Source organism: Saccopteryx leptura, chromosome 2, assembly GCF_036850995.1.
Source record: "Saccopteryx leptura isolate mSacLep1 chromosome 2, mSacLep1_pri_phased_curated, whole genome shotgun sequence".
Lineage (NCBI taxonomy): Eukaryota > Metazoa > Chordata > Mammalia > Chiroptera > Emballonuridae > Saccopteryx > Saccopteryx leptura.
Window position 1 is genome coordinate 18435407 of NC_089504.1, and position 21776 is coordinate 18457182.

Below are 21776 nucleotides of genomic sequence, written 5' to 3' on the forward strand. Positions count from 1 at the left end.
TTAACCACCCGAGCTAACCAGCCAGGGCTCCTTTCATCATATCTCTTCTGAATTTTCTTTGACTGTTTTTTGTTTAAAGTCTCTTCTCTGTCAGGAGTCAGTGTGGGCCCCTCCTTGCAGCGCAGGGACGGCGCCCACTGTTGGTACGGCGCACGGTCAGTGAGCACGATGCAGTTCACTACTAGGGTCTCGGTACAGACCAGTTTATTGTGATGTGTTGTAGACAACACCCACCGTCCTTGTTCTGTGCGTGCAGCACTCTGAGCCCCAGAGCTGGCCCACACCCAGCCCCCAGGCTCTGCATGTGTGACCTCCCTGCACGCGGACTGTGCACACAATGGGGCCAATCCCAGGGCTGACATCAGGGCGTCCCAGCTCATAGTTTTGCTTCTTGTGGTTGGGCTTTCTCTTGCCCCTGGTCTTGCGGCGCTCGTGACCGTTGTCCCTAGAGATGCTCGTGGCTTGGTGCCGGCTGGAAAGAGAAAATGCAGAATCCCATCTTTGCTTTTTAGTTAAAACTTTTACATCTTAGATCTTAGCTTCTTTCAGCTTCCAGAATGTGTTGTGTGAGTGTGCTGTCTTCAATCCCTCTCTCTCTCTCTCTCTCTCTCTCTCTCTCTCAGGCACACACACAGCCCTTTGGACTTTTGCACATCCAATTATTTCTGCCTAGACCCCACGCACACGTCCCTCCCTTGATCTTTCCCTGGGTAGCCCCTTTCAATCTGTCAAGACTCCCCTACTCCAGGGGGCCTTCCCGTTCTCCCGGCCTATGTGAAGTGTCCCTCCTTTACACTCCCTTGCTCTTTGCACTCCCCTGTGCACCTCCAGCTGTATCACTCTGACCTATAACCATGTGTTTAGTCAGTCAAGAGCGCAAATACTTTCCCACTCTAACTCAGTTATGCAAAACACTGTAGTCTTCTTCGTTCTCTACAGCTGACATAATCTTTCCCTCAGTCCATTCCACTGACAGCAAAAGAATATTGCAACTTGTGAATTAAAGATACAGAATATCCTTCTTGGAATAACTATGCGGTCTGTTCACGGTTGGTTTCTCCACCCACCCACCCTGTCTTTCCTTTACCTGTCATCCTCTGCCCGCCCTCCACTGTCCTCAGGATGCAGGTGGATGCTGATGTGGGAATGTTGGCACATGCATGACCTACTGGAGTCATGCTGGTAGTCACTATGTGATTTCTTGTGAGCTTGGCGCTGGACCCTTGCATTGTCATCCAATGTGATATGGGTGGTCTTGGGCAGTCTTCTGAGAGGGGCAGCATGTCAGAATCCTCTGTCATAGTCCAAAGTCAAGAGGAGCTCACACTCTGAAGCTCCTAATCTCTGGCCCCCTTCTCCACCCCAGCCCCCATGCGCAGGTGACTATGCCAGGGAGTCTCACTGGCTTTATGCTCTCTATCCCGTGGGTCAGGACTGGGGGGCTGAGTTTGTCCGACCACAACCTGATTTGGGGGATCAAACCCCATTGTTCACCTGTCCTGGGATTTCCACCCAAACCCTTGTTAGGATCTTAGGAATATGTTGACACCACCACCCTCAAGGTTGGGGTGAGTGGGGAGAGGGTATTGATTTCCAGAAAATGTGAAAGAAGGCTGTTGATTCTCCAGTTTCAACATTTAGTCCCGCTCTTCTCTCCTGGGCAATCCTTCCTGGTACTACTGGCAAGAAAGAAGAGTTTTCTCCTCTTTCCTCTCTGGTGGGAGCTCCCCTGAGGTCACAGCCTGCGCCATCTGTACATTAAAATAAAACTATGATCAGAGTCGGCCAGGCTTGGCTTTGATATAAAAACGGAATCTCACCCCCAGCACAGGCTGGTGTTAGAAACTATTATCTAGCTCATTGGTAGTCAACCTGGTCCCTACCACCCACTAGTGGGCATTCCAGCTTTCATGGTGGGCGGTAGCGGAGCAACCAAAGTATAAATAAAAAAGATAGATTTAACTATAGTAAATTGTTTTATAAAGATTTATTCCGCCAAACTTAGCAAAAATCTGAGATAAAGTACTTAGTAAGTAATTATTATTATATGCTTTAACTTGCTGTAACTCTGCTTTATCAATTTTATAAAGTTACTTCCCTATTTTATAAATCACCATTATTGTGGAACCGGTGGGTGGTTAGAAAGTTTTACTACTAACAGAGATACAGAAATGGGCAGTAGGTTGACGACCCCTGGTCTAGCTGAAGACACTGCCAAGTCAGCGTTGAGATGCAGAACTGGGCGGCGACGACCCCGCTTTGTTTCCCAGGTGGAATCCCCTTTCCTACCTAAGGGATGAGTGCCTTTGATTTAGCGGGCAGGTGCCATGGCAGATTATGACTTATGGGTAATAAGAACGCTCCATTTTAACATTTTCAAAACCATATCCACCTTGCACATGCTAAGGAGGCAGCATTTGTATACGTGGCCCCCACCAGGATGGGGGCAACCTGAGGACAGGGAATGTCTTGTTTCATCATTGTATCCCCAGTGCCTGTCACATGACAGGAAAGATCTGTTGAGTGAATGAATTGATGGAAGGTTGAATGAAAGAATGACTAAGCCTGGAGTGCTTGGCCAGAGAACTTACCGTATTTCCTCATGTATAAGATGCCCCCATGCATAAGACACACCTTAATTTTGGGGCCCGACATTTGAAAAAAAAATGTATTATATAAAGTTATTGAACTCAAGTTTTTTTTGTTTGTTTGTTTTTTTGTATTTTTCTGAAGTTGGAAACGGGGAGGCAGTCAGACAGACTCCTGCATGCGCCCGACCGGGATCCACCTGGCATGTCCACCAGGGGGCGATGCTCCGCCCATCTGGGGCGTTGCTCTGTTGCAACCAGAGCCATTCTAGCGCCTGAGGCAGAGGCCACAGAGCCATCCTCAGCGCCCGGGCCAACCTTGCTCCAGTGGAGCCTTGGCTGCGGGAGGGGAAGAGAGAGACAGAGAGGAAGGAGAGGGGGAGGGGTGGAGAAGCAGATGGGCGTCTCTCCTGTGTGCCCTGGCCAGGAATCGAACCCGGGACTCCTGCACGCCAGGCCGACGCTCTACCACTGAGCCAACCGGCCAGGGCCAGAACTCAAGTTTTATTCATCATAAAATTCATACAACTCCTCAGGTGGAAAATGAAAGTTAAAAAAAACACAAAACTACAACCACTGTATAAGATGCACCCAGTTTTTAGACCCCAAATTTAAAAAGAGAAAAGGTGCGTCTTATACATGGGGAATACGGTAAATGAAGACCCATAACTAAGAAGTGGAGCCCAGGAGAACAGACTTTCTAACTAAGCTCCACCCCAAGAGGGGCGGAGCTTGAAGATGAGCTTGGTGTAACTCTGCCAGACCCTGGGGACTCCTGCACCTCTGGGATGGACGAAACCTAGGCCAGTGCCTTTCTATCTCTGGTTCAGAGAACTCACTCTTGCATTCCAGCCTTCCGCCTCTCCCCGTTCCAGAGACCGGGAACAGCTTTCCCAAACCACCCAGCCAGGCAGTGACAAAGCCACCACCGTAAGAACAGGTCTCCCAACTGCTTGATTCACAGAGGAAATCACATCTCAGCACAAGCCTCCTGCCTCCTGTGGCAGAAAGGTTCTGTTTAGTTGGGGGTGAGGGACGGGGCACAGCTGCACCCAAGGGAGCTGTCTGCATTGGCGCTGAGAGCTTGATGCCACCCTTTCAGGTGGCTCTGGGCAGCCTACGGGGGAGCCAGGGAGAGTGGACCCCTCGCTGCAAACTCAAGTCGCTCCCAGGCCAAAGTTCCCTGTGTTCCTCCACTAAGAAAAGGCTGCAGACAGCGATGGCTTCTCGGGAGGGATGATTTACTTCCCTGAAATAACCTCAATTTAAATGCTAATTTCACCAGAACATAGGGGTGATGGGCTCTGAGAGAGAGAGAGTGAGAGAGCTGGTGGCTGTGTATTAATGTATCCAAAAACACTCACACATATTCTTAAAAGGGGGCTAGCTGGAGGAAAACCCAGGGGCAGTGGGGGAGTGGATGGAGGAGGGTGGCACTTGAGTCCTGCTTCCTTTGCTTGTTGTTGCTGTTAGTACCGCTGGTCAGGGGGAAATGGACAAGGCGCCTCTGCCCTGGACATGCCCTGCAGGTTTGCGCCACGTAGAGGTCACATGCGGGTGGTGAGGAGGGTCAGGAGCCCGCCCCTCCCCTCCATTCACAATCCAGCAGACACTAAGGGGGTTGATATTGTGAGCAGGCACTTGCTGGGCTCTCTGGGGCTCTCCAGAGATACAGAATCCAGTGTGGGATTCAGGAAAGGGGGTGAGCTTACAGGTAACTTTACCCGGATCCTCCTCCCGGCCCCTTGAACTTGAACTCCTTCTGACCTTTATTCAGATGAAGTCACTGAGGCTCATCCAATGTTAAGTGGCCTCCCTGGGGTCACGCAGCCAGAATTTGGATCCATGTTTGTGTGACTTTTGAGCCCGTGACCTTTCTACGATCCCAAGACCACTTGTGGAATTCGTCCCTGAGCAGGATGCGTGGCAGAGAGTTATTCCTGCTGGAGGAAACGGAACGGTTTCATGGAAAAGGTGGTTTCTTAGCAGAGAGTCCTGCTTCCCGCGGGCGTACCTCACCCCGCCCATCCACGTGTGAACACACGCCCACGCACACAGGCATGCGCAATCAGACTAACCCTGGCTTAGAGAGATCACCTTTCCTGTCTGGTCCCCACTAGCTCAGGGGTGTTCCTGGCTCCTGTCTGAACTTCTCGGGAGCCAGAGTACCTATGCACATACGAAGTTAGAAAGTAGGTTTTGTTTTGTTTTTTTAATTTTATCTGTTGATTTTAGAGAAAGAGAAAGGGGAGACACAGACAAAAACATCGATCTGTTTGTGTATGTGCCCCAACCAGAGATGGAACCTGCCACCTCTGTGTATCAGGACGATGCTCTAACCAGCTGAGCTATCCAGCCAGGGCAAGAAAGTAGGTTTTTTAGCTTCCTGTGGAAGAGCTGGAATCTTAGACACCAACCCCCACAGTCCCTTGGATCCTGAAGCATGCTGGAACCCTGGGATAGAACATTAGGTAGGACTCTATCAATGATGTAGGTCATACACACATTGTTTGCATCTCTCGGTGACTTCCCTCTGTTTCCGCAACATACATATATTCATCTAGCGTCCACTTTACACGCATCTCGCGCGGTGCTCTGCCCTGGAGTGGGGAGCAGTAAGTGGGACTGAGGCGTAGTCTTGGTCCCATGTAGCAGGAGAATTGGTCCTGTCAAAGAGAAACGATGGATTGTCTGAGTGATAAGCAGGAGTGGGCCAGGTGCAGGGGATAGGGGGGCAAGAGCTTCCCAGAGAGAGGGCACTTTGTAGGAAGCAAATAGGACCATTTGTAGGAAGCTGGTATGGCCTGTAAAAGGAATCAAGGGACACTCCGTGCAGCTGCAGAAGAGAGGGCAGTGGCTCGTTAAATAGGGCAGGAGGGGCAGGCAGAGGATGAGCACTGAAGGCCTTGGAGACCTCGGACCATCCTTGTGAACGGAGGCACCTCCCCTGACTTCCCACTGCAGTCTCCCCAGGGCAGAGCCGTCCCTCGGACGTGGGAGACCTCCGTGAATGTGAGGTGGATTAGCTCTCTCATTCCCAGAGATGTCGGGTCCACGGGGCCCAGAATCTATTTTTAAAATCTGTTTAATTGTTTCCATATAATATCAACTAAGAAAGAGCTGTTTTCAGAGATATTTGGGGGAAATGTCTATTTAAAGGGATGGTGGCCCAGTTGCTATTTGAAACACAATGTCCACTTATGTACAGACACAGATGCACACACACACACACAGATACATACACAAGCACGCATGCACACAGCCCCATCCTTGGGCACAAAAGCTCATTCCTCTCTGACTGTGAACAAGTGAACTGCCTGACCTCAGGTCATCCCAGGGGCGGAGGGCCTGGGCTCTCTGGTGATTCACTGAACCGTGGTCACCGAGTGGCCAACACGAAGCTGGGGGCCCGACTGGCTGCAGTGTGGTCTAGGCCACCACCACTTCCTAACTGTGGGCCTCATTTGGACAAATTCTTAAACTCTCTGATCACCCATTTCTTCATCTACAAAAAAGGGGGGGGGGAATAAAATAGCTGCTGTCTCCTAGAGTTTCCGTGTGGTTAAAACAACACACGTCCATATATTGGCTCACAGTCTATTTGTTGATGATTGACAAATATGATAAATCAGTTAATACTACTCATCCTTCTTCCTGTCTTCCTGCTACGAGGATTAGTTGCCTGGTAGTTTTTACTAAACTCACACCTACAGTCTCACTCACTCACTCACAGGCTCTGAGAAGTTTCTGACCGAGTTTCAGCCAGCACCCTGCCTGCCTCCCCGCCACCTGTCCCAGGTGGGTGATTACCTGGTTCCCACTGGGGTTCACAGCCCACCCACGGGAATGTTCCCCCTGACCGAGGTCCCCATCCTGTTTTCCCTCCGGAGACTGCTGCTTGATATGAAGGCCCTGGGCGCCCTCTGCTGGTAGAGGCCTCACAGGACAGCCGTCGCCCGGACGGCTGTGGAGGGGCCCCGTCCTGGGGGACCATCCTTGGTCTTGGCTGTGGCTGTCTTGCCACGCTCTCTGCTTCTTCCTAGTCTCCCTCCACACTGGCCTGCAAACCGCCACCTTTCCATCCTTTCCCTTTCTCAGGTGCTTCCTCCAGTCCCTCCCCAATTCCTCCAAGCTCAGGGGGGAAAACCTTCCTCCAAGATGCAGCATCATGAGCGGGGTCCCCTTCCGTCCTGAGGCTGCCGTTGTGCTGCCTCCCGCTGCCCCTCTGGGGTTGGATTTGCCCACAGAGTGAAAGCAAGCTGGCTTAACCAGAGGCAGGGGCGCTGGAGGGGAGGGCCATGGGGGGGATGGGGGCTCCGTCTCCCGTCCTCCATGGTTATAAAGACATTGCCAGGGAGGATTTGAGATGAAGACTCGGGTTTGCAGGAGAATCAAAGGCTCACAACACACACACACACACACACACACACACACACACACACACACACACCTAGGCAGATGCCACAGACAAGTAAGTAGGGCACACCCACACAGGCACACAAAATAGCGTGCTTAAATGTACACACACGGGCCTAAAGCTCGGCATGGTGCACGTGCGTGCCCGGCAGACAGCCCCAGGTCCGGCGCTTAGCTACCCAGGTTGCAGCCAGACAGACCTGGGTTCAGATCCCACTTCTGCTACCTCTGCACTCGGAACCTGTTTATTTCCTCATCCATAAGATGAAGGTAACAACTACCTTGCAGGTAGAGATTAAATGCTGAAACGGATGTAAAGTGCTTAGCCACAAGAACTCAGGAACTGAATTATTCGACATGACAGTGACAATGACGATAGTGAAGAGGCCGGGGACGTTGAGGAGGAGACAGGGTCTCCTCTTCGGGGCTCTGACTTGCTCCGGGGTCAGCCCAGGGAAGGTGTTCACTGAGTTAAGGAATCGATGGCAAGCTTCGCTGTGCCTGGGGTGGGTCCTCAGGGATGTGGAGTACAGGCAGAAGGCGACCCAGGCTGCCCAACAGCCCAGCAGCCTGACAGCTTCTCAGCTGTTGGTGACAGCCCACATCCAGGCTTCAGAGGGGCTGCTTTGGTGCCAAGGATTCTGTTTTCCTCTTTCTGGTTCTCATTTGCAAATGAAGTGATAAGCATCCCCCTCCCTTTGTGTTTCTCCTCCCCCCCTCTCCCCCGCTTCCCCCTTCTCCCCTCCTTTCCCCCTTCCTCCTTCACCTCCTTCTCCCCCTCCTCCCCTTCTGCCCCTTCTCCCACTTCTCCTCCTTCTCCCCTTCTCCCCCTCCTCCCCTCCCCCTTTTCCCCCTTCTCCCCCTCCTCCCTCCTCCTTCTCCCCCTCCTCCTCCTTCTCCCCTCTTCTCCCTCCCCCTCCCCCTCCTCTTCCCCCTCCCCCTCTTCTTCCCCCTCCCCCTCTTCTCCTCCGCCTCTTCTCCTCCCCCTCCTCCCCCTCTTCTCCTCCCCTTCCTCCCCCTCCTCCTCTCCTCAGCCTCCTCCTCTTTCTTCCCCTCCCCCTTCTCCCCCTACTCCCCCTCCTGCCCCTCTTCCCCCTCCTCCCCCTCCTCTCCTTCTCCCCTTCTTCCCCTCCCCATTCTCCCCCTCCTCCCCCTCCCCCTCCTCCTCCTTCTCCTCCCCCTTCTCCCCCTTCTGCTCCTCACCAGATTATAACCAGTGTCTTGAACTCCGAGGATCTCAAAGGTCAGCTTTTAACACAGACCTGCTTGCACACTCCCAGAAACAGGGAGCTCACCTTTTCTCTTGGCAGGCTGTTCTGTTTTTAGGCGGCTCAGTTATCTAGAAGATGAAAGCATGCCTCCCTGTGATGCATTATTACTGTTTGTTCAGGGTTCAGTAACCTGAGGTCACCCGAGGTCTGTCTCCTGTATCCCTTCCTACAGACAAGGGGTAGAGGCCCCTGACCGAGTGAGGGCAGGAGGATTACTAGGGCCGGGAGGGAATGGGGAGAGCGGGCTCGGGTATAACCCAGTGGGTGTTGGTGAGCGAGTCACTGCCCTTCTCCAGGCCTTGATTTCCCCTCTAACGGGGAGTTTGAGCCAAAAGGTCTCCGTCTGCTTTAACAAACGAACACCCACTCTCTCAACCCCTTGTCCCGCTTCACCTCACCCCCTTTTTCTTCAGCCCCCCTTTGCTGTTCTCAGTTCCCTCACAGCCTGGTTCACCATCATCAGTGCTCAGGCACAGGGGCGTTTAGCTGCCAAACACATCGTTTACAGAGCTTCAGACTGTGCCCTCAGCAACTGACAGCTTTAGCCCACTGAGTTTTTATAACTACCCTGAGGTCTCACTTTATAGACCAGGAAACTGAGGTGCTAAGAGGACCAGCAGCTTGCTCAAGCTTGCACACCCCGTAGGTGCTGGGCCAGGATTGGAGCCCCAGCCTGCTGGAAGGGAGAGCCTGTCCTCAGCAGCGTGCTCTCAGAGCTGGGACCCAGGGAGCCAGGGGCCGGGCCGCAAAGCCGCCTGCCCACCCACGGGCCTCTATTCGGACGCCAAGCGCCCTCCCCTCCTGCCCGGCAGCCCCCAGAGCCTCCACTTCCCCCGTTTGGCAGTCTCTCTGCTCCTCTCCACAGGGAGAACAACTTCATCAAGGACTTCCCCCAGCTGGCCGACGGGCTGTTGGTGATCCCGCTGCCGGTGGAGGAGCAGTGCCGGGGGGTCCTCTCCGAGCCCCTCCCGGACCTCCAGCTGCTCACTGGTAAGACGCGCACGCGCGCGGACCCCTCCGCCGCCGTCCCGACCACACACCTGGCCTCCAGGCGCCTCCGGGATGGGCCCCGCCAGGTCTCCCCTTCACCGGGACGGGGTGCAGAAGGGACCTGCCGTTTCTCGGGCTCTTCCTCTGTGCTGCGCAGAACCCGGGGCTGCCCCAGGCTCCAGACCCGGAGCCCAGGCCGGATCGACTCTCTTGGCAGATTTCAAGTGGTCACTAGGCTAGCACTAACTGTGGTCACCACGCCTACATCTCTTACATCTCCAGAACTTTTTCATGCTGCATAACCGAACCCTCGGACCCTCTGACTGACGGCTCCCCGTTCTCCCCGCCCCTGACCCATTCTATACTCTGCTGTAACTGTAACGAGGTCAAGTTTTTTCTTGTCTGTGTATGCCTGAGGTCATGTAGCATTTGTCTGTGCCTGGTTTATTTCACGAGGCTCATTTCTAAGTCGTTCTAAGGTAAAATCAGTAGACCCCCACCTCCAGCCAGAGCCGCTCTCACTTAAAAGCACTTCAGTTACCCGAGTTGTTTTTGAATGTCGGTGCTGAGCCATCCTGCAGGGTGGGTATTGTGGTCCCCATTGTATAGATGAGGAATCTAGACTCAGAGAGGTGAAGGCACCAGCCCAAGGTGACACAGCAGATCTGCTAGAACTAGCACCAGGGCCCAGGGCTCTGGGTCGTCTGCCCTTCTTACTCTACTCTGCAGCTCTCTCTCCATTACTGAGAAACTAGCTTCCGCAGCCTCTCCCGAGGCTCCGTGTTTCTCTCCCACCCCACAGTGGCTCTCTGCTCCTCGCCGTCTTTTCCCCATTCCTCTCCTGCCTTTTTCTTGGGGACTTTCCCGAGGTGGAAGGGCCTGGATCTGGCCCTTTTGATAGGGAGTTGGTTATCTCCGCCACTGCCCAGGGAGAGTGGTCGGTGTGCGGGATGAGGGAGCCATCTGGCTGAGAGGGAAACTGTGCCCCAGGGGAGACCCTTGAAACATGACAGATTGAGGCTGCATTCCTTTCTGTCGCTGGCAAGCTCTCGGAAACCTTGCCCGGGCCGTCTGATCTCAGGCAGGGGAGAACCCACACACACCGCGAGCCTCCTGGGGGCCAGGCCAGGCGCTGGGTGTGCCTGGACCTGCGCAACCCTGTCAGGGTGTTATCATTCCCTTTTCCACTGGGCAGAGAAGTCATCTAACTTGTCCGAGACCACCCAGCTAGTCTAAAGTGCAGTCAGGATGTAAGCCCGGTTGGCCTTGACTCCCAGCGCTGACGCTGTGGCCACTGTGCTATGTCTGCTCCCAGGCCTGCCCTGCTTCAAGGAGGAGGCCGGGCGTAGGGCACCGGAAGTCATGGGTGCAGAGATGTTTTGCAAAATGTGTCTGAGAAGTGCTGTGCCCTCCTGACTTCGCGTTTCTCACGCAATCATAGAATTACACAGTTGACACGGACTCTAAAGGGCTGCTAGTCTGCTCCTCCTTCCTGATGAGGAAACCAGGTCTACAATATCCCTGCTGAGTGAGGTACCCCTCGTGCATGCCCCCAGTGGTGGGGAGTTCAGCACCTCCGAAAGCCACATTGCCATGGTCCTTGGGGAGGAGCTGTGCTCCGACAGAAAGGACCCTGGATCTGTCACTGATGGTTGTGTGTCCCTGGGCAGTTTCCCTCTCTGAGCCTAAGTCTCCGGAAAAATGGGGTGTAATAAGTATGTTTTAGGTTTGTGGTGCTAATTGGAGATCATGGATGTAAAATCCTTGGTACATTGTGATTCCACAGGAGTGGAATGAATTTTTAGAATTATTTGTTTTGATTTGGGGTGGGGGTGTCTTTGGAAGTGTCGTAATGAAGGAGCTGTTACATTTTAAAAGTTTATTTGTTTTAACTACCAGGAAAAATGACCTTCCCCCACCCCAGAGCTTCATCTGCTCCCCCCATCCCGCGGTGGGGATATAGGATAGAGTTGGGTGATGGAGTAGGATGTAGGATAGAGTTGGGTGATGGAGTAGGATGTAGGATGGGGGCAGGGATGGAGTAGGATGTAAGGTAGAGTTGGGTGATGGAGTAGGATGTAAGGTAGAGTTGGGTGATGGAGTAGGATGTAGGATAGAGTTGGGTGATGGAGTAGGATGTAGGATAGAGTTGGGTGATGGAGTAGGATGTAAGGTAGAGTTGGGTGATGGAGTAGGATGTAGGATAGAATAGGCTGATGGAGTAGGATGTAGGATAGAGTTGGGTGATGGAGTAGGATGTAGGATAGGGGTCAGGGATGGAGTAGGATGTAGGATAGAGTTGGGTGATGGAGTAGGATGTAGGATAGAGTTGGGTGATGGAGTAGGATGTAGGATAGAGTTGGGTGATGGAGTAGGATGTAGCATAGAGTTGGGTGATGGAGTAGGATGTAGGATAGAGTGGGGTGATGGAGTAGGATGTAGGATAGAGTTGGGTGATGGAGTAGGATGTAGGATAGAGTTGGGTGATGGAGTAGGATGTAGGATAGAGTTGGGTGATGGAGTAGGATGTAGGATAGAGTCGGGTGATGGAGTAGGATGTAGGATAGAGTTGGGTGATGGAGTAGGATGTAGGATAGAGTTGGGTGATGGAGTAGGATGTAGGATAGAGTTGGGTGATGGAGTAGGAGGTAGGATAGAGTTGGGTGATGGAGTAGGATGTAGGATAGAGTCGGGTGATGGAGTAGGATGTAGGATAGAGTTGGGTGATGGAGTAGGATGTAGGATGGGGGCAGGGATGGAGTAGGATGTAGGATAGAGTTGGGTGATGGAGTAGGTTGTAGGATAGAGTTGGGTTATGGAGTAGGATGTAAGATAGAGTTGGGTAATGGAATAGGATGTAGGATAGAGTTGGGTGATGGAGTAGGATGTAGGATGGGGGCAGGGATGGAGTAGGATGTAGGATAGAGTTGGGTGATGGAGTAGGATGTAGGATAGAGTTGGGTGATGGAGTAGGATGTAGGATAGAGTTGGGTGATGGAGTAGGATGTAGGATAGAGTTGGGTGATGGAGTAGGATATAGCATAGAGTTGGGTGATGGAGTAGGATGTAGGATAGAGTTGGGTGATGGAGTAGGATGTAAGGTAGAGTTGGGTGATGGAGTAGGATGTAGGATAGAGTTGGGTGATGGAGTAGGATGTAGGATAGAGTTGGGTGATGGAGTAGGATGTAGGATAGAGTTGGGTGATGGAGTAGGATGTAAGATAGAGTTGGGTAATGGAGTAGGATGTAGGATGGGGTCAGGGATGGAGTAGGATGTAGGATAGAGTTGGGTGATGGAGTAGGATGTAGGATAGAGTTGGGTGATGGAGTAGGATGTAGGATAGAGTTGGGTGATGGAGTAGGATGTAGGATGGGGTCAGGGATGGAGTAGGATGTAGGATAGAGTTGGGTGATGGAGTAGGATGTAAGATAGAGTTGGGTAATGGAGTAGGATGTAGGATGGGGTCAGGGATGGAGTAGGATGTCGGATAGAGTTGGGTGATGGAGTAGGATGTAGGATGGGGTCAGGGATGGAGTAGGATGTAGGATAGAGTTGGGTGATGGAGTAGGATGTAGGATAGAGTTGGGTGATGGAGTAGGATGTAGGATAGAGTTGGGTGATGGAGTAGGATGTAGGATAGAGTCGGGTGATGGAGTAGGATGTAGGATAGAGTTGGGTGATGGAGTAGGATGTCGGATAGAGTTGGGTGATGGAGTAGGATATAAGATAGAGTTGGGTGATGGAGTAGGAGGTAGGATAGAGTTGGGTGATGGAGTAGGATGTAGGATAGAGTCGGGTGATGGAGTAGGATGTAGGATAGAGTTGGGTGATGGAGTAGGATGTAGGATGGGGGCAGGGATGGAGTAGGATGTACGATAGAGTTGGGTGATGGAGTAGGATGTAGGATAGAGTTGGGTGATGGAGTAGGATGTCGGATAGAGTTGGGTGATGGAGTAGGATGTAAGATAGAGTTGGGTGATGGAGTAGGAGGTAGGATAGAGTTGGTTGATGGAGTAGGATGGAGGATAGAGTCGGGTGATGGAGTAGGATGTAGGATAGAGTTGGGTGATGGAGTAGGATGTAGGATGGGGGCAGGGATGGAGTAGGATGTAGGATAGAGTTGGGTGATGGAGTAGGATGTAGGATAGAGTTGGGTGATGGAGTAGGATGTAGGATGGGGTCAGGGGATGGAGTAGGATGTAGGATAGAGTTGGGTGATGGAGTAGGATGTAAGATAGAGTTGGGTAATGGAGTAGGATGTAGGATGGGGGCAGGGATGGAGTAGGATGTAGGATAGAGTTGGGTGATGGAGTAGGATGTAGGATGGGGTCAGGGATGGAGTAGGATGTAGGATAGAGTCGGGTGATGGAGTAGGATGTAGGATAGAGTTGGGTGATGGAGTAGGATGTCGGATAGAGTTGGGTGATGGAGTAGGATGTAAGATAGAGTTGGGTGATGGAGTAGGAGGTAGGATAGAGTTTGGGTGATGGAGTAGGTGTAGGATAGAGTCGGGTGATGGAGTAGGATGTAGATTAGAGTTTGGTGATGGAGTAGGATGTAGGATGGGGGCAGGATGGAGTAGGATGTAGGATAGAGTTGGTGTGGAGTAGGATGTAGGATAGAGTTGGGTGATGGAGTAGGATGTAGGATAGAGTTGGGTGATGGAGTAGGATGTAGGATAGGGGGCAGGGATGGAGTAGGATGTAGGATAGAGTTGGGTGATGGAGTAGGATGTAAGATAGAGTTGGGTGATGGAGTAGGAGGTAGGATAGAGTTGGGTGATGGAGTAGGATGTAGGATAGAGTCGGGTGATGGAGTAGGATGTAGGATAGAGTTGGGTGATGGAGTAGGATGTCGGATAGAGTTGGGTGATGGAGTAGGATGTAAGATAGAGTTGGGTGATGGAGTAGGAGGTAGGATAGAGTTGGGTGATGGAGTAGGATGTAGGATAGAGTCGGGTGATGGAGTAGGATGTAGGATAGAGTTGGGTGATGGAGTAGGATGTAGGATGGGGGGCAGGGATGGAGTAGGATGTAGGATAGAGTTGGGTGATGGAGTAGGTTGTAGGATAGAGTTGGGTTATGGAGTAGGATGTAAGATAGAGTTGGGTAATGGAGTAGGATGTAGGATAGAGTTGGGTGATGGAGTAGGATGTAGGATGGGGGCAGGGATGGAGTAGGATGTAGGATAGAGTTGGGTGATGGAGTAGGATGTAGGATAGAGTTGGGTGATGGAGTAGGATGTAGGATAGAGTTGGGTGATGGAGTAGGATGTAGCATAGGGTTGGGTGATGGAGTAGGATGTAGGATAGAGTTGGGTGATGGAGTAGGATGTAGGTAGAGTTGGGTGATGAGTAGGTAGGATGTAGGATGAGTTGGGTGATGGAGTAGGATGTAGGATAGAGTTGGGTGATGGAGTAGGATGTAAGATAGAGTTGGGTAATGGAGTAGGATGTAGGATGGGGTCAGGGATGGAGTAGGATGTAGGATAGAGTTGGGTGATGGAGTAGGATGTAGGATAGAGTTGGGTGATGGAATAGGATGTAGGATAGAGTTGGGTGATGGAGTAGGATGTAGGATGGGGTCAGGGATGGAGTAGGATGTAGGATAGAGTTGGGTGATGGAGTAGGATGTAAGATAGAGTTGGGTAATGGAGTAGGATGTAGGATGGGGTCAGGGATGGAGTAGGATGTCGGATAGAGTTGGGTGATGGAGTAGGATGTAGGATGGGGTCAGGGATGGAGTAGGATGTAGGATAGAGTTGGGTGATGGAGTAGGATGTAGGATAGAGTTGGGTGATGGAGTAGGATGTAGGATAGCGTTGGGTGATGGAGTAGGATGTAAGGATAGAGTTGGGTGATGGAGTAGGATGTAGGATAGAGTCGGGTGATGGAGTAGGATGTAGGATAGAGTTGGGTGATGGAGTAGGATGTCGGATAGAGTTGGGTGATGGAGTAGGATGTAAGATAGAGTTGGTGATGGAGTAGGAGGTAGGATAGAGTTGGGTGATGGAGTAGGATGTAGGATAGAGTCGGGTGATGGAGTAGGATGTAGGATAGAGTTGGGTGATGGAGTAGGATGTAGGATGGGGGCAGGGATGGAGTAGGATGTAGGATAGAGTTGGGTGATGGAGTAGGTTGTAGGATAGAGTTGGGTGATGGAGTAGGATGTAAGATAGAGTTGGGTAATGGAGTAGAATGTAGGATAGAGTTGGGTGATGGAGTAGGATGTAGGATGGGGCAGGGATGGAGTAGGATGTAGGATAGAGTTGGGTGATGGAGTAGGATGTAGGATAGAGTTGGGTGATGGAGTAGGATGTAGGATAGAGTTGGGTGATGGAGTAGGATGTAGGATAGAGTTGGGTGATGGAGTAGGATATAGCATAGAGTTGGGTGATGGAGTAGGATGTAGGATAGAGTTGGGTGATGGAGTAGGATGTAAGGTAGAGTTGGGTAATGGAGTAGGATGTAGGATAGAGTTGGGTGATGGAGTAGGATGTAGGATAGAGTTGGGTGATGGAGTAGGATGTAGGATAGAGTTGGGTGATGGAGTAGGATGTAAGATAGAGTTGGGTAATGGAGTAGGATGTAGGATGGGTCAGGGATGAGTAGGATGTAGGATAGAGTTGGGTGATGGAGTAGGATGTAGGATAGAGTTGGGTGATGGAGTAGGATGTAGGATAGAGTTGGGTGATGGAGTAGGATGTAGGATGGGGTCAGGGATGGAGTAGGATGTAGGATAGAGTTGGGTGATGGAGTAGGATATAAGATAGAGTTGGGTAATGGAGTAGGATGTAGGATGGGGTCAGGGATGGAGTAGGATGTAGGATAGAGTTGGGTGATGGAGTAGGATGTAGGATAGAGTTGGGTGATGGAGTAGGATGTAGGATAGAGTTGGGTGATGGAGTAGGATGTAGGATAGAGTTGGGTGATGGAGTAGGATGTAGGATAGAGTTGGGTGATGGAGTAGGATGTAAGATAGAGTTGGGTGATGGAGTAGGATGTAGGATAGAGTTGGGTGATGGAGTAGGATGTAGGATAGAGTTGGGTGATGGAGTAGGATGTAGGATAGAGTTGGGTGATGGAGTAGGATGTAGGATAGAGTTGGGTGATGGAGTAGGATGTAGGATAGAGTTGGGTGATGGAGTAGGATGTAGGATAGAGTCGGGTGATGGAGTAGGATGTAGGATAGAGTTGGGTGATGGAGTAGGATGTCGGATAGAGTTGGGTGATGGAGTAGGATGTAAGATAGAGTTGGGTGATGGAGTAGGAGGTAGGATATAGTTGGGTGATGGAGTAGGATGGAGGATAGAGTCGGGTGATGGAGTAGGATGTAGGATAGAGTTGGGTGATGGAGTAGGATGTAGGATGGGGGCAGGGATGGAGTAGGATGTAGGATAGAGTTGGGTGATGGAGTAGGATGTAGGATAGAGTTGGGTGATGGAGTAGGATGTAGGATGGGGGCAGGGATGGAGTAGGATGTAGGATAGAGTTGGGTGATGGAGTAGGATGTAGGATAGAGTTGGGTGATGGAGTAGGATATAGCATAGAATTGGGTGATGGAGTAGGATGTAGGATAGAGTTGGGTGATGGAGTAGGATGTAAGGTAGAGTTGGCTGATGGAGTAGGATGTAGGATAGAGTTGGGTGATGGAGTAGGATGAAGGATAGAGTTGGGTGATGGAGTAGGATGAAGGATAGAGTTGGGTGATGGAGTAGGATGTAAGATAGAGTTGGGTAATGGAGTAGGATGTAGGATGGGGTCAGGGATGGAGTAGGATGTAGGATAGTGTTGGGTGATGGAGTAGGAGGTAGGATAGAGTTGGGTGATGGAGTAGGATGTAGGATAGAGTTGGGTGATGGAGTAGGATGTAGGATGGGGTCAGGGATGGAGTAGGATGTAGGATAGAGTTGGGTGATGGAGTAGGATGTAAGATAGAGTTGGGTAATGGAGTAGGATGTAGGATGGGGTCAGGGATGGAGTAGGATGTAGGATAGAGTTGGGTGATAGAGTAGGATGTAGGATAGAGTTGGGTGATGGAGTAGGATGTAAGATAGAGTTGGGTAATGGAGTAGGATGTAGGATGGGGTCAGGGATGGAGTAGGATGTAGGATAGAGTTGGGTGATGGAGTAGGATGTAGGATAGAGTTGGGTGATGGAGTAGGATGTAGGATAGAGTTGGGTGATGGAGTAGGATGTAGGATAGGGTTGGGTGATGGAGTAGGATGTAGGATAGAGTTGGGTGATGGAGTAGGATGTAGGATAGAGATGGGTGATGGAGTAGGATGTAGGATAGAGATGCATGATGGAGTAGGATGTAAGATAGAGTTGGGTGATGGAGTAGGATGTAGGATGGGGGCAGGGATGGAGTAGGATGTAGGATAGAGTTGGGTGATGGAGTAGGATGTAGGATAGAGATGGGTGATGGAGTAGGATGTAAGATAGAGTTGGGTGATGGAGTAGGATGTAGGATGGGGTCAGGGATGGAGTAGAATGTAGGATAGAGTTGGGTGATGGAGTAGGATGTAGGATGGGGTCAGGGATGGAGTAGGATATAGGATAGAGTTGGGTGATGGAGTAGGATGTAGGATAGAGTTGGGTGATGGAGTAGGATGTAGGATGGGGTCAGGGATGGAGTAGGATGTAGGATAGAGTTGGGTGATGGAGTAGGATGTAAGATAGAGTTGGGTAATGGAGTAGGATGTAGGATGGGGTCAGGGATGGAGTAGGATGTCGGATAGAGTTGGGTGATGGAGTAGGATGTAGGATGGGGTCAGGGATGGAGTAGGATGTAGGATAGAGTTGGGTGATGGAGTAGGATGTAGGATAGAGTGGGTGATGGAGTAGGATGTAGGATAGAGTTGGGTGATGGAGTAGGATGTAGGATAGAGTTGGGTGATGGAGTAGGATGTAGGATAGAGTTGGGTGATGGAGTAGGATGTAGGATAGAGTTGGGTGATGGAGTAGGATGTAGGATAGAGTTGGGTGATGGAGTAGGATGTAGGATAGAGATGGGTGATGGAGTAGGATGTAGGATAGAGATGCGTGATGGAGTAGGATGTAAGATAGAGTTGGGTGATGGAGTAGGATGTAGGATGGGGGCAGGGATGGAGTAGGATGTAGGATAGAGTTGGGTGATGGAGTAGGATGTAGGATAGAGATGGGTGATGGAGTAGGATGTAAGATAGATTTGGGTGATGGAGTAGGATGTAGGATGGGGTCAGGGATGGAGTAGGATGTAGGATAGAGTTGGGTGATGGAGTAGGATGTAGGATGGGGTCAGGGATGGAGTAGGATATAGGATAGAGTTGGGTGATGGAGTAGGATGTAGGATAGAGTTGGGTGATGGAGTAGGATGTAAGATAGAGTTGGGTAATGGAGTAGGATGTAGGATGGGGTCAGGGATGGAGTAGGATGTAGGATAGAGTTGGGTGATGGAGTAGGATGTATGATAGAGTTGGGTGATGGAGTAGGATGTAGGATAGAGTTGGGTGATGGAGTAGGATGTAGGATAGAGTTGGGTGATGGAGTAGGATGTAGGATAGAGTTGGGTGATGGAGTAGGATGTAGGATAGAGTTGGGTGATGGAGTAGGATGTAGGATAGAGTTGGGTGATGGAGTAGGATGTAGGATAGAGTTGGGTGATGGAGTAGGATGTAGGATAGAGATGGGTGATGGAGTAGGATGTAGGATAGAGATGGGTGATGGAGTAGGATGTAAGATAGAGTTGGGTGATGGAGTAGGATGTAGGATGGGGGCAGGGATGGAGTAGGATGTAGGATATAGTTGGGTGATGGAGTAGGATGTAGGATAGAGATGCGTGATGGAGTAGGATGTAAGATAGAGTTGGGTGATGGAGTAGGATGTAGGATGGGGTCAGGGATGGAGTAGGATGTAGGATAGAGTTGGGTGATGGAGTAGGATGTAGGATAGAGTTGGGTGATGGAGTAGGATATAGGATGGGGTCAGGGACGGAGGAGGAACCCAGGGTGGGTTCATGAGTGAGAGTGAGCTGGTACACTGTTCTTTACTGAGAGCCTGCTGTCCATTGGGCCCTGTTCTAGGCTCTGCAGGAGTGGGAAACACAGAGCACACTGTCAGCCTCAGGAAGCTGGTGTCCCTCTAGAGGAGCTCTGTTCTGTGTTGGAATCCTGAAAGGACCCGGTGTGGAGAAAGTGAGGGATGGAGTGGTGACCACACACAGGGGAAGAAGGACCCGTGTGGAGAAGTGAGGGATGGAGGGGTGACCACACACAGGGGAAGAAGGACCCGTGTGGAGAAGTGAGGGATGGAGTGGTGACCACACACAGGGGAAGAAGGACCCGTGTGGAGAAGTGAGGGGTGGAGTGGTGACCACACACAGGGGAAGAAGGACCCGTGTGGAGAAGTGAGGGATGGAGGGGTGACCACACACAGGGGAAGAAGGACCCGTGTGGAGAAGTGAGGGATGGAGTGGTGACCACACACAGGGGAAGTAGGACCCGTGTGGAGAAGTGAGGGATGGAGGGGTGACCACACACAGGGGAAGAAGGACCCGTGTGGAGAAGTGAGGGATGGAGGGGTGACCACACACAGGGGAAGAAGGACTCGGTGTGGAGAAGTGAGGGATGGAGGGGTGACCACACACAGGGAAGAAGGACTCGGTGTGGAGAAAGTGAGGGATGGAGGGGTGACCACACACAGGGAGGAAGAACCCCGTGTGGAGAAGTGAGGGATGGAGGGGTGACCACACACAGGGAAGAAGGACCCGTGTGGAGAAGTGAGGGATGGAGGGGTGACCACACACAGGGGTAGAAGGACCCCGTGTGGAGAAGTGAGGGATGGAGTGGTGACCACACACAGGGGAAGAAGGACCCGTGTGGAGAAGTGAGGGATGGAGGGGTGACCACACACAGGGGAAGAAGGACCCATGTGGAGAAGTGAGGGATGGAGTGGTGACCACACACAGGGGAAGAAGGACCCGTGTGGAGAAGTGAGGGATGGAGGGGTGACCACACATAGGGGAAGAAGGACCCGTGTGGAGAAGTGAGGGATGGAGGGGTGACCACACAGGGGAAGCCCCGGGCTGAGCGAAGAGGCAGAGAAGAGTATTTGGGAAATCTCTTGATAACCAGAAGAGCAGGCTTTTTTTTTTTTTTCCTTTTGGACCTCACCCACCAAGTGGCATGCCACCAGCAGCCCGTGTTCATATGCGTTGCCTCCCTCTCCTGGGGGTGGGCCCGCTTGCTGGTACCCCGTACCCCCTGCAAGCTTGGTCTGAGTAAGCCGAGCATGACCAGGCGGGCAGCGGCTGCCTGGGCACTGGTGTCTGGTTGTCCGGTGCACGCTGGTCTCTGCCCTGACTGAATGGAACTCGGCCCTCCCTGCTCCCCCCCTTCTGTCGTGCCCCCCCCCCCAGCCTCTCAGAGGCAGACGGCACAGGCAGAGCAGATAAACAGAGAGGACATATTCATAACAAAACAGCCTCGCTCCAGGGGACCTATCTTTGGGGATCATGAATATTTTACTTTCAAACGAAAGCCTCTAAGAAAATGATATTATTTCTGAAAAGGCTAAGGAGAGAGGGAAAAAAAAAGTTGACAGTAATGGACAACTGTAATACTGCAGTGGTGTCCGGGAAGAAAGCACTTGTTCCAATGAGATTTGCATTTTAATCTCGGTATCAAAGATCTCTTTAAGGGCCTCCTCACCAGGGGGCAGAAGAAAGGCATGGGAAATGCGCCTGCCCTGCTGTTGACAGAGGATCCGTAAGGACAATAATAACAGCGATGTGACTAGCCTTCCTCATGTACGCCTTCTCTGCCGATGAAAAGGGGAGCTTGGAACGCCCAGAGAAGGACATTTAGAAAACAGACATGCATATACATCAGAAAAGAAGAATCCCTTATCCACCCAGGGTCCACTGCTGGCTAATGTTTTGTCCTGTTCTTGTTGTTTATTTCCTCATCTATACTTTCGTTTCCCAAAACGGGGTCTATGGAATGTTGAGTCCCAGTGGATTCTCTGTAGAAAAGGGATTCGGTGATCCAAGAACGTTTTGTAAAATGCTGCACAGTACCTGTTATACGCCTAGTCATCTATTCAAAGTACCGAGAAGCTGCTGTATGTTAAAACAAAGTGTTTGATTTTTTTTTTCTTTAGACAGTGTTTCTCGGTCTTAACTTGAAATGGCAGCCTTTGATTGCACCTGCAGTCTGCATGACACCTGTGACCATCTCGTCTTCCGTGTTAGGAGACTGGTCTGCACAGGGGTCAGCCAACAGACAGGGTCAGACCACACGTGTGTTAGGCTTTCAGCCTGGTCTCTGCCGCAGCTGCCCGGCGGTGCCGCTGTCCTGTGAAGTAGCTGTTGGCAGACAGTCCGTGGCGAACGGGCTATATGTCAGTGCCCCTGGTCCTTACGTAGAGCATTTCTAGTTACCTTACTTGAGTCTCACAATGTGCCTATGGATTAAGGTCAGCGTAGGTAGCAGCTGATGCACTGAGATGTCTGGTTTCCAGTGGCAAAGTTG

General features: G+C 51.4%; 1 protein-coding gene across 5 annotated transcripts in view; it reads left to right on the plus strand.

The window, feature by feature from the left end:
• ASTN2 (astrotactin 2) overlaps window positions 1-21776 on the plus strand; it is a 907524-nt gene that overhangs the window by 627235 nt on the left and 258513 nt on the right. For all 5 annotated transcript variants that reach the window (XM_066367319.1, XM_066367321.1, XM_066367320.1 and 2 more), the window contains one exon: window positions 9141-9265. In XM_066367319.1, coding sequence (XP_066223416.1) covers window positions 9141-9265 — 125 coding nt within the window. The remainder of the gene's footprint in view (window positions 1-9140; window positions 9266-21776) is intronic.